The sequence below is a fragment of the Hydractinia symbiolongicarpus genome, chromosome 3, assembly GCF_029227915.1.
Source record: "Hydractinia symbiolongicarpus strain clone_291-10 chromosome 3, HSymV2.1, whole genome shotgun sequence".
Taxonomy (NCBI): domain Eukaryota; kingdom Metazoa; phylum Cnidaria; class Hydrozoa; order Anthoathecata; family Hydractiniidae; genus Hydractinia; species Hydractinia symbiolongicarpus.
The window spans coordinates 18,570,473-18,583,071 of record NC_079877.1 but is presented as its reverse complement, the minus strand read 5'-3'; the positions used below and the strand labels follow the sequence as shown (position 1 = coordinate 18,583,071).

At 34.4% G+C, this 12,599-nt stretch overlaps 1 protein-coding gene across 2 annotated transcripts in view; it reads left to right on the top strand.

The window, feature by feature from the left end:
* Positions 1 to 12,599, top strand: part of LOC130636095 (importin-5-like) — a 34,054-nt gene that overhangs the window by 17,011 nt on the left and 4,444 nt on the right. The window contains exons 2-13 of one of the 2 annotated variants that reach the window (XM_057445697.1): positions 480 to 557; positions 626 to 815; positions 4,104 to 4,206; positions 7,034 to 7,130; positions 7,297 to 7,398; positions 8,083 to 8,208; positions 8,282 to 8,357; positions 8,442 to 8,489; positions 8,589 to 8,676; positions 8,894 to 9,000; positions 9,686 to 9,910; positions 12,369 to 12,535. In XM_057445697.1, the coding sequence (XP_057301680.1) occupies positions 480 to 557; positions 626 to 815; positions 4,104 to 4,206; positions 7,034 to 7,130; positions 7,297 to 7,398; positions 8,083 to 8,208; positions 8,282 to 8,357; positions 8,442 to 8,489; positions 8,589 to 8,676; positions 8,894 to 9,000; positions 9,686 to 9,910; positions 12,369 to 12,535 (1,407 nt within the window). Of the gene's footprint in view, positions 1 to 479; positions 558 to 625; positions 816 to 4,103; positions 4,207 to 7,033; positions 7,142 to 7,296; positions 7,399 to 8,082; positions 8,209 to 8,281; positions 8,358 to 8,441; positions 8,490 to 8,588; positions 8,677 to 8,893; positions 9,001 to 9,685; positions 9,911 to 12,368; positions 12,536 to 12,599 lie in introns of those variants that run through there. The other variant, XM_057445698.1, reaches the window with a different exon arrangement.

Here is a 12,599-nt window from a genome sequence, read left to right as displayed (position 1 = left end):
AGCTGGTGATGCAAAAATACATGGGAAACGTGCTTGTCGTAACACCCTTCTCTGTTGTAAACACAGTATTTAAAGAATTAAAAATGGGACATGTTTATTTCAAACGAAGGAACACTTTTAAATACGTTTTTCGAGTATTAAAAAAATAATATTAAAGTTTTGAAAAGATTGATCAGACATTTTTTAACTTTGACCAACGGTCTCAAAAACGGTCGTACAAGTCCAAATGTCTGGATATATTTCGATCTCGCAGAAGCTTACATTTCGACTGTACTAGATCTTCAATATAACTAATCGTCAGTGTGACTTAGGGTAATTATTTTAAGTTTGTTTCCAATTCCTAGAATGTAAACTCAAAATGAATTTTGAAAACACTCTTGAGCTACTCAAGCAGGTTGAAATGTTGTCAATAAAATGCCATAAGAACTGTTATTTGGTTTATTTGAGGCAAGTATTCTTTATTTTTTGTATACTTTTAGACACAGTATGGTAAACTTACAGAAGCCTCTCAGTTACAATTGCTACTTCAGGTCATGCTATCACCATGTTCCTTGGAGGTAATAAAATTTCTTTTGTGGATTAAGTGTATATTTATAGAAATATTATTGTGTGACTGTTGTCATAGATACGTAAAATGGCTGCCATATTATGTCGTCGACTTATATCAAACATGGACGACTTCCCTACAAAAATTGGTATTGATGTTCAAGATGTTTGTAAAAATCAATTGGTGCAAGCTGCGCAGATGGAACAGGACCAACAGATGAGAAAGAAGTTGTGTGAATGTATAGCTGAACTTGCTAAGTGCTATCTTGGTAAGTTTCTAAGGGAATTGTTTGAAAATATGAGACAGCCTGTTAGAAATTTAAACAAGAAAACCCTTTTAGTTTTGTCCAAAGTGGAATATGCTTTAACCTTCTTAATTCCCAACATTTCTGACAATCTGCTGGTAATGCCTTATAGTAGATTACAGCAGGCTAAAACTTTCATTTTTTTAACTATGTTGACAAGAAAATTATATGAGGCATTATGTGTTTTTTCGAGTGATTTAGGAACGTTCAAAATAAAATACAACAAATTTAATTACATGGTAAACGCATATGTTAATATGTTAATAAAAATGCATACACAATTACATACTATGACAGAATCTGTTTAATGTAACTTTTACATGTACGCAAGTTTTTTGACGTTGTGTAACAATGACATGTCTGTCTAAAGAATTTGCTTGTATCTTTTGACGTTTTCTCGTTATTTTAAAGCAAAATATGACAATTTTTAAGCTTTAATTGGAAGTTTTCTTTTTAGGATTTTTACTTGTCATTGCAATAGGAAATACAACAATATTTAAGCTTGGAAGAATTTTTTTCAGTTGTTTTAGAACAAAATTTGGTGATTTTTAAGCAATGATGGGACGTTCTCTCATTGTTTTAAAAACAAAGTCTGGCCATACTTTTTTAAGCATCATACAGTCGTTTTCTCATGATTTTAGAACAAAGTATTTGGATTTTAAAGTTTTTTATGTGTTTTTTTTTTAATGAGTCAATTCCAGATGTTAAAACTTATCCTTGTTATATACATTTTATATTGTTTTCTTTTGTTGATCCTATAACCTTATGTAAACAATATGGTTAGCAAAATTTACATCAACTAATTAAAGTTCATATGCGAGACATGAACCCTATTATTTTCTTTTTAATTTTTTTATGTAATTTATAACAAAAATTAACTTCATAGTGGGGTTTACCTTTCCTGAAAATAGTTATGATATAAGAGAAAAACAAGACCGATTATATTGTCGAAACACCCTCCTTTGTTATGATTATTATATATGACAGTGAAAATACGTTATAGCTAAAATGTAATACTACAAGACTATGGCTAAAATAATCTAGCGTATAAGATAAAATAAATATAAGGAAAAAGGCAGAATTATTATTACATGTTTTTCTTCTAGTTGTTGACTAAAATACATTAATTAAAATGTGATATTGAAAGGCTGTTGTTAAATAGACCACGGTATGGAAAAAATACATGCAAAAAACAGTGTAGGATATATTTGCTGTAACACCCTCCTTTGTTATGAATTGTAAATAATTTTATTGCTGCAAAAGACTTTTGCCAACTAAACTGAAGTTCCTAAAAAGATTCTGCACTTAGATTCAGATTTTCTTATAATCGAGAAAACATTAAAAGAACACTAACATTTTTTTATAAGAATAAGTTTTCTTATTATTTTAAGTGGGAGGAGAATAATTTGCTACATAAATTACCAAACAGTACAAGTATAACTTGCTGTATAGACAAAACAACACAATTTTTCTGTATAACAGCACAAGAAAAATTCTTGGTGTGTAACTTTCAAAACAGCACCAGAAAGCTTTTTGCAGCCTAACTTTTAAAACAGGTTTTTGAGCATGCAAGTACTTTTATCTTTATCACCTTGAGTTATTTAATAATTTAATAATTCAAAACAAGCATATAAGTGCAATTACGAATTTTCTAAAATTCCCGACGTGAAAACAGTTTTTGCCTACGTGATCCACAGGATTTAAACATCAGATGTCTTATAGTATGTGAACTATCCCTGGCATCAATGACCAACTTAGACGGCGTGATAACGGTATATGGAATAAGTTTATCTGAGCAATTCCTGAGGGGTTGAACTGTTCAGTTGAGATGAGGAGACTTTTGTTGCTACCACCAAGATAGGGTGGTCTTTGAATACAAATATTTGCTGAGATAGGTAGATATCACTCATTTCAAAACTCTATTACAATCACTAAAAATTTGTCAACTAATAGCATTAATCAAACAACTTAGGTAGTTATTCGGTAAATGTTCAGCAGAAGAAGAACAAAATAAATCAAGAAAAAAAAGCTACCAAATGAAGATGTTTATTGAACTACGCTTAGAAATGGATAAAAACTTAAAACATTTAAGGGAAAATGGAGTTCAAACTGGCTGTCGACAATTCTAAATGATTTTTGAATAAGCAACTGTTTCAATACCTCATCTGCATCATGGTTTGCAACTGAGAAGGTTGTCATACATCTATTCTGCAAAAAGAAAGAATTCATTTCACCGCAAACTGAGGAACATTGATGCTTGACCTAGTTTAACGCCTCTCTCAGGAAAACAATTCAAGCAAAAAAACACCATTACAGGGGAAGGAAGCTCCATTAGATGTTTGTAAGAGAAATAGCACTTTAGGAATTTAACCTTGGGCTTACAAGCAAAATAAAAGAGAAAAAAATAACCATAATAATATTGTCTTTGATATAGAATATGGAGGAGTTACACCACTTGTATTTTCTACCACTTGTAGTTTGGGGAGTGAATGTCAAAAAGTTTTTGCATGCCTAGCAGGTCTGATCTCGGAAAAAAGAAAAACTGAGATCCAAAATACTACAACTTGGCGAAAAGTTTTTTTGGCCTTAGCAGAGCAATTGGTGTTTGTTTTTGTGGCAGCTGTTCTGTCTATAAGGATAGGTCCTACTAGCAATTAATAGAAAAATCTATCAACAGTAACATTACTGCTTGTTCACTTTTTTATGTTCAAATGTTGTTTTTTATTCAAATGTCATGTCCTATGTATTTTATTGTAAAATGTTATACTTGTCGAATATACTCTGCTAAAAAATGCATACATTAAAAACATACAATAATGCGTAGATATTTTTTTTATGTCGAATTGGGCTATTATCCAGTGGTTTAAGGCAAAGTACACAGTTGTATAACAAAACATAATCTCCTTAATTTTGTAGAAACTTTTCTGTTTCATAAATATTTAGAAGCAACATACAAAAATTATGGATATTAGGAAAAGGGAGTTTAACTTTCCCAATTAGAGAAAAACTCTTAAACATTTTGACGTGAGAAGAGTTTTCTCGAGAATATGATAAGATATCTTGCTAATCTAAGAAACTTCCTTGGATGAAATTTAGTGTGTATTTTATATTGTGTAAGATGCTATACAGATTCAAGTCATCACTTACACAAATTGGACTAAATTTTAAATGATTTGATTAGATTAAACATTCAAATTTATGATACGGGAATATATTTTTGTAATATAAATGTATTTTTGTGTGTTATTTCAGATGATGACGGTAACAACCAATGGCCGGAAATATTAAAATTTCTCTACGAGTGTTGCAATTCATCAGAAAATGGAATGAAGGAAGTTGCTTTGCATATAATTATGTGAGTTTGTTTTGTTTATATAAGAAACACTTGATTCACACGTCCTTGTGAAGGCCTGAGTGTGTTATATATCAAACATCAAACATCGCTAAAACCTCTTAAAATCACTAAAGTTAATCCAGAATGGAAATTCTATAAAGTGATAAACTGTTCAAATAATTAAAAAGAATTTAGTTTATTATACATTCACATTAAATAGATTTTTGCATTGTAATGGCTTTTACTATCATCTGTGCTCTGTTGGTGTCCCAAATGGCTTCATATCATTTATCAATTGCCTACCAACAGCAAAAAGTCATGCAATTAAAGGAGGGGCTAATAATATTTAAAAGGAGAAAATTTGGTAAATATGGTCAAAAGGACATCAAGTTATTTCGATGTCCTTTTAGAGTTCTTTCTATTTTTATCCAGGTTTTTTATATGTAGGCATTGCTCTGACCTATTAATTATTTATTCTAAGAACAATGCTTAAAGGGATCCCGAAGTACTTTTACAAGTTGGACTCATCTGAAAGATTTGCATTAGAAATGCTAAATGATATATTTACTTTTTGTTAAAACTTCATGTAACTCCAGATATAGCTTTTTAAATATTGACCACCATCTTGGTTATCTTCAACAAAAAAAATTGTTTGTCACCAATGTAGTTTGATTAAATCATTGCAGAAAACACTAAAATATATTTAATAAAATGTCGTTTTTTCTGCGTTGAACTTTAATATTTACACAATTAACTATTATTATTTTTGCTTTTCTCCGGTAAAAATATTAATTTTTATTTAGTAGGTAGCTAAAACATTTTTTTGTGTTTTGTTAAGTTTAAAAATTTAGAAGCTGCCATGGTATTCTAATAAGTGCCAATATAGCCACAGCAGTTTTTTATCGACGGTAAAAATGGCGAGTTATGAAGGTTTCGTTGAACATTATTGTACGATGTATGCTTTTAAAAGGTCTAATCAAGGAGGTGCAGAGCAGCGTTGATGTTAGACAGGATACCTGTCTCTCTTTTCTGCTCTTGCGCTTTGATGTCTGTCCTGCTTTTGTAACCCTGCTTGTTTTAGTGCGCTATCGCAAAAGGGAAAAATAATGAGTTTAGTTTACTAGACCACGTTGATGTTTGCGCTACATATTGGAAGAATGTCATGAAAACAAACTTTAATTAGACAGTAATTTCTGGCTCTTTTTGTATCGTTGGATGAATTAAAGTAGTATTCTTTTCTATTGATTTTTTAATATTTTTTAATAAAAAATATATCCATCTACTGAGTAACTTAGGCAACCTCGTCCCCAAGGATTGATGAGAACAAGGTTGGCAATACTCACTTGAGCATCCTACCCCGCCTAGGTCGACAGGTTATAGATCAGTAATTTTTACATGTTTGTTGAAATAAATTCTTTTAAATTTGAAATAAAAGAAATCATGCCCACACCTGCTTTTAATATCTTATTTTTTTGTTTTATTGCTTAGACAGCTAGTATATCATGTTGAATTATTTTTAAAAAAACAAATCATTCGTACAGAGATTGATGTGGAAAGTATACGTTGAATTTTCTTAACTTTGTTGCGACAGTATATTAATTGTTTTTGGCTATGAAAGTCATTAATAAGAGCGAGTGAAAGTCTTTAGTTTGTGAGCCCTACTGAAATACTACGTAATAGGGTCACGTGCCACTAGAAAGGACTGGAGCTAGTCTGAATTTTTAACGGACAAGAAGATCGAAGCGGCCATCAAGGCGCCAAGAAAAACAAATATTGAAAAACCGATATCTAGGGCTACATGAACTTTTAACAAAAAGTGAATATGTCATTGGGAATTCCTTATGAAAATCTTTCAGGTAAGTCCAACTTGTAAAAGTACCTCAGGATCCCTTTAAAATGAATATTTCATCCCTTGCAGTCACAGGACCGCCTAGAATTTAAAATTACCAGTCAAGTCAATTTTTTTGGTGGTCAAAAAGTTGAAAATTATATTAAAGAAACATTCTTAGGTTTTACACGTAATATGAATGCATTGTAAAAGTGGGAGTATGAAATTCCATGTACAGAAACACGCACCCATTTTGCCAATAATACAGGATAGACTCTATATTAAAAATTCGCATCTATGATTTTTTAAGATGTAAATTATCTAGCTATGATAAATTGCTATGATTTTGATTATAGTGTTAAAATTTATTATTTCCTCTTTTAATTTTGGAGATGGTGTGTAGATTAAGTAAGTGTAAAATAAAAACATCACCCGTTTCATCAATTAAATATATTTGACGATGTTTCGGCCAAATACAGCCATTATCAAGTTATGTTTAAATACATTACGATCGTACAATACAATTATGCGATATATTAATCAATAAATAGGAATAATGGAACAGATGCAATATTTCTATTCAAAGCCGGTTTATCCATGGATTAATAAACCCTCCTTCAGCTCTAGATCGTAGTTATCGAATTTTTCGAACCTCTTCACCGCTTTTTCACAATGTTTTGAATGATATGAAACTGTTTTAAATGATCCAGTTGAAGTTTAATACAGACATTGATTGCTTATCCGCTAAGAGTTTTTTTGCTAATGGAAGGCACAATTAGCAGTCGGTCAATTTAACTGTTTGTTTACCTATCCGAACAATTAAATGTCAGATATCGATGGTCAGTAACTGTTGACTGGCCCTTATTTTAAGCGCTGTCGGTATATTGCGAAGTTATTATTTCTGTCACCACACTAAGTCAAAAATAAAACATATTTTTAATGGAAAGGAATAATATAGAAATAGACTACTAGAAACAATCAGCAATTTTTTTTCAAGCTTATGTAAAATTTTTATTTCAGCTCATTTCCAGGTATATTTGGCACCCAGCAAGACACATACATACAAGTTATAAAAGAAATGCTTGCTTCTTGTATCCTGTCAAATAATCCCGATCAGGTGGAACTGAAGTATTAATTCTCATTTAGGCTTGTTTTTCTTTTTCACATAAATTATGTATTTTTTTACTTTCAGTTTGAAATTAACTTAATATATACTTTTGTATTTTATTTTAGTGTGCTTGTTATTTTGTTATTACAAAAATTTTGACTCTTTAATTTTTTAGGTAAGAATGCTCTCTGCAAGAGCTTCGTGCACATTTATTACAGAATGCGTGGATGAAAATAAATATAAAATGTTCGCTGATATATACCCTGGGATTTTAGAGGTACATTTTAGTCATTAAGCATGTTTACGAAAAAATTTATGATACTATAGAAACAACCCACTCTTGTTTGCCAAGATGTTGGCCTGGGCTGGCAATTTCCTATGCAAATGCTGGCCTTGAAAACCAGGTTGATTTTCACATTTGTAATTGATTAAAGTTATTTGCAGAGAGCATGTGTTTTCTGTATAGAAATAACAAAAATATTGAAGAGTTAAAAGATATGGAGAATGTGATAATTTTATAAATGATTTTATAATAATAATAATATATACATGTCCATACAAAAAATGAAATATCATTTAAGCTGGATAGCGTTATCATAAATTTTAATCCAATGATTTAAACTATTTTGTAGACAAAATAACCTTATATTTATTTGTAATTGAATTGATCATTTCAGAACACACAAATAAAACAAGGTTTTACAATTTTATTTCCACTTCCTGGGAGCTAGTCAGTGTCAGCTACCCTAGTCAAAGCAGCCTGCAGAAAAAGCAAAATTTTTAAGTAGTACACGCAATTTTAATTTTGAACTTTTTGAAGTGGGTAATTGCATAAGTCACTGTGCCTCTTCTAAATTAAATTAAATTATAATATAGATGTACGTTAAGAAAACAAGTATTTGAAGTTGTTAATTAGCTTGCCTAAATCCATGGTATCGTAATGTAAAATTGCTGTTTATAGGCTATTGGAGTGGCTGTGAAAACAGAAAGTGATGATGCAGTGTTAAAAAGTTTCGTAGAATTAGTGGAAATTGCGCCCAAGCTGGTCAGAATTCACCTGCAACCTACTGTTACCTTAATGCTTCAGGTATTCACCTTTAATTTATCATTGATACATTTGTGAGAAACAAAATCGAAGAAGAGAATTTTTCTTTTTTCAGGTTGTTGCCGACACCACACTTGAAAACTCTTGGCGTCAACTGGCATTGGAAGCCATAGTGACGCTATCTGAAACAGGTTTGTTACTGCAGTGACATCTTTTTAAATTATTTTACTACATTTTAGATTTCACCTGATGGGTTTTGTGTTGTTTATGTTTAGCGCCTGCTATGATCAGGAAGAATGGAAGTGAAATGATACCTAAAATTAGTATGTAATATTTATTGTTATTTTAATTTATTTGTATCAAAATTTTCATTTAATCACGTTTACTTCACCAAACTGCTAATAGCAACATGTTTACTTTAGTATCTGAGATGTTAAGTTTGATGGTAGATCTGGAAGATGATGAGAATTGGAGTTTCAGTGATGATATTGAAGACACAGATATGGATAGGTATCGAAATAGCTGTTATTTTACTTCAGACAATGTGTTACATTATGTTGAATTCACTTAACCCTGCCACCCCAGGCCAGGTGTTTGAAGCGTTATGAATTAATTTTTGGATAACCTTTTTTTAGTCAACGCCTCTTTATGGCAGACACTTTTTGGGACACCTATGACTTCCGCTCTAAAAACAGGTTTTCACTGTGTTGTAAAATATTTGTTTTAGTAATCCAGTAGCTGGCGAAAGTAGTTTGGACAGGTTTACATGTGGTCTGGGTGGAAAAGCTGTTTTGCCTCACATAATTTCAACAATTCCTCGTATGTTGCAACACGGTAGGTTGTGTTTTTATCATCTTAAATAAAAACATTTGATTCGTAAAATAGAGCAAGGGACGCTCAGCATGTTTCAAAAGATCACCCGGTTGACTATCACCAGCATGCCCCGCTATGGTTAGGACCAAGACGCCAAGAAAATGTGAGAAATCAAGCACACCTAGATCTTATTTGCAGAAATGTGGGTGGACATCTTGATCTTACTTTGCAGAATAGTGTGGGAACATGTAGATCTTACTTTGCAGAACAATATTGCATATATATTTTTTGAGTTCTGATTTTTTTTTAGTTATTTTTGGACCCTTAAGGCGAGGAAAATAAAACAAAAATATGAGAAATATGTATTTAATTGAGCTTGCGTTTGTTGCTTCTTTTAAAAATTCAGTTACATAAAATACGGAACATTTTTATTGAAATCGCATTTATATGTCACAGATAAGCAGACACAGTTAACAAAAAATCTTTGTTTACGTATACCAGAGCTTTGTTTTCAAAAGTTTTGTGTTCATAAAATTCGAAATAATTTTTGTTAAACATTTTTTGTGTTTTCTCTCCCTGCCCACACTCCTGAAAATTTTGCGCATTCATATTTAACATGTATTTTTAATTTATATTTTATTATGTATATCCTCTTAGCCAATCAGATTGGAGATATTTTTCCTGCTAATGATAATATTTATTGTAGCTGATTGGAAATACCGCCACGCTGCTCTCATGGCTGTGTCTGCAATAGCAGAGGGATGTGTAAAACAAATGGAGCCATTACTTGCGAGCGTAGTGGATTCTGTGCTACCCTTTCTACAGGACACACATCCTAGAGTGCGTCACGCAGCATGTAATGCTCTAGGGCAATTGGCAACAGATTTTGGAGTTCTCTTTCAAAAAAAATTCCATGAGAAAGTCATGCCGGGTAGGTCTTTTTTTTGAGTATCGCAATAGTTGAAATCTATTTTCACTATCTTGCCTGCGAGTATATTATTGGTTTCCAAATGCTGACTGACTGACTGACTGACTGACTGACTGACTGACTGACTGACTGACTGACTGACTGACTGACTGACTGACTGACTGACTGACTGACTGACTGACTGACTGACTGACTGACTGACTGACTGACTGACTGACTGACTGACTGACTGACTGACTGACTGACTGACTGACTGACTGACTGACTGACTGACTGACTGACTGACTGACTGACTGACTGACTGACTGACTGACTGACTGACTGACTGACTGACTGACTGACTGACTGACTGACTGACTGACTGACTGACTGACTGACTGACTGACTGACTGACTGACTGACTGACTGACTGACTGACTGACTGACTGACTGACTGACTGACTGACTGACTGACTGACTGACTGACTGACTGACTGACTGACTGACTGACTGACTGACTGACTGACTGACTGACTGACTGACTGACTGACTGACTGACTGACTGACTGACTGACTGACTGACTGACTGACTGACTGACTGACTGACTGACTGACTGACTGACTGACTGACTGACTGACTGACTGACTGACTGACTGACTGACTGACTGACTGACTGACTGACTGACTGACTGACTGACTGACTGACTGACTGACTGACTGACTGACTGACTGACTGACTGACTGACTGACTGACTGACTGACTGACTGACTGACTGACTGACTGACTGACTGACTGACTGACTGACTGACTGACTGACTGACTGACTGACTGACTGACTGACTGACTGACTGACTGACTGACTGACTGACTGACTGACTGACTGACTGACTGACTGACTGACTGACTGACTGACTGACTGACTGACTGACTGACTGACTGACTGACTGACTGACTGACTGACTGACTGACTGACTGACTGACTGACTGACTGACTGACTGACTGACTGACTGACTGACTGACTGACTGACTGACTGACTGACTGACTGACTGACTGACTGACTGACTGACTGACTGACTGACTGACTGACTGACTGACTGACTGACTGACTGACTGACTGACTGACTGACTGACTGACTGACTGACTGACTGACTGACTGACTGACTGACTGACTGACTGACTGACTGACTGACTGACTGACTGACTGACTGACTGACTGACTGACTGACTGACTGACTGACTGACTGACTGACTGACTGACTGACTGACTGACTGACTGACTGACTGACTGACTGACTGACTGACTGACTGACTGACTGACTGACTGACTGACTGACTGACTGACTGACTGACTGACTGACTGACTGACTGACTGACTGACTGACTGACTGACTGACTGACTGACTGACTGACTGACTGACTGACTGACTGACTGACTGACTGACTGACTGACTGACTGACTGACTGACTGACTGACTGACTGACTGACTGACTGACTGACTGACTGACTGACTGACTGACTGACTGACTGACTGACTGACTGACTGACTGACTGACTGACTGACTGACTGACTGACTGACTGACTGACTGACTGACTGACTGACTGACTGACTGACTGACTGACTGACTGACTGACTGACTGACTGACTGACTGACTGACTGACTGACTGACTGACTGACTGACTGACTGACTGACTGACTGACTGACTGACTGACTGACTGACTGACTGACTGACTGACTGACTGACTGACTGACTGACTGACTGACTGACTGACTGACTGACTGACTGACTGACTGACTGACTGACTGACTGACTGACTGACTGACTGACTGACTGACTGACTGACTGACTGACTGACTGACTGACTGACTGACTGACTGACTGACTGACTGACTGACTGACTGACTGACTGACTGACTGACTGACTGACTGACTGACTGACTGACTGACTGACTGACTGACTGACTGAATTGCAACGTCACAGATTTAAACTTCGTACCTAAACTCCCTAAGTACTTGGAAGTCATCTAAATGACGTTTGGTATTTGTTTTCGACAAAATTTGGCACAGTTAACAAAAAACGTATGCTGAACATAATGGTGACATCATAATTTTAATTTTGTCACCTAAATGTCATTTTAGGCCAAAATTGGTCCAAAAATTAAAACTACTTTATTTTCAACAAAAATTGGCAAAGTTAACAAAAAAAAGTATGCTGAACATGATGGTGACATCAAAATTTTGATTTTTTGTCAACTAAAAGCTGTATAAGACCATAAACGTTTCAATCTCAAGACTTCAACCATAAATGATAGGCTGTATTTTTTGTTAGCAGAGTTGGGTCGCATTGTCGATGTTTCATAGTTGTCCATTTTTAATAGCGAGATAGTTTATGCAGCGCCTGCATCTTGTTTAAAAATGAAAACTTTACTACCTACACAAAAATCATCATTTTTAATACTGTTTTTATTTTGAAGGTTTGATGGCATTATTGTTAAACGACACAGCTCATCCACGAGTACAAGCGCATGCTGCTGCTGCTATGGTTAACTTCTGTGAGGAATGTCCTCCAAAGATTTTGGAGCCTTATTTAGATTCACTTGTTGACACACTGGAAGTGGTCCTTGCATCAAAAATTCAAGAGGTGCGTTTTTAAAAAGACCATAAATATGTTGCATAAAAACAGACTCTAAGACTAGTCCTTGCCT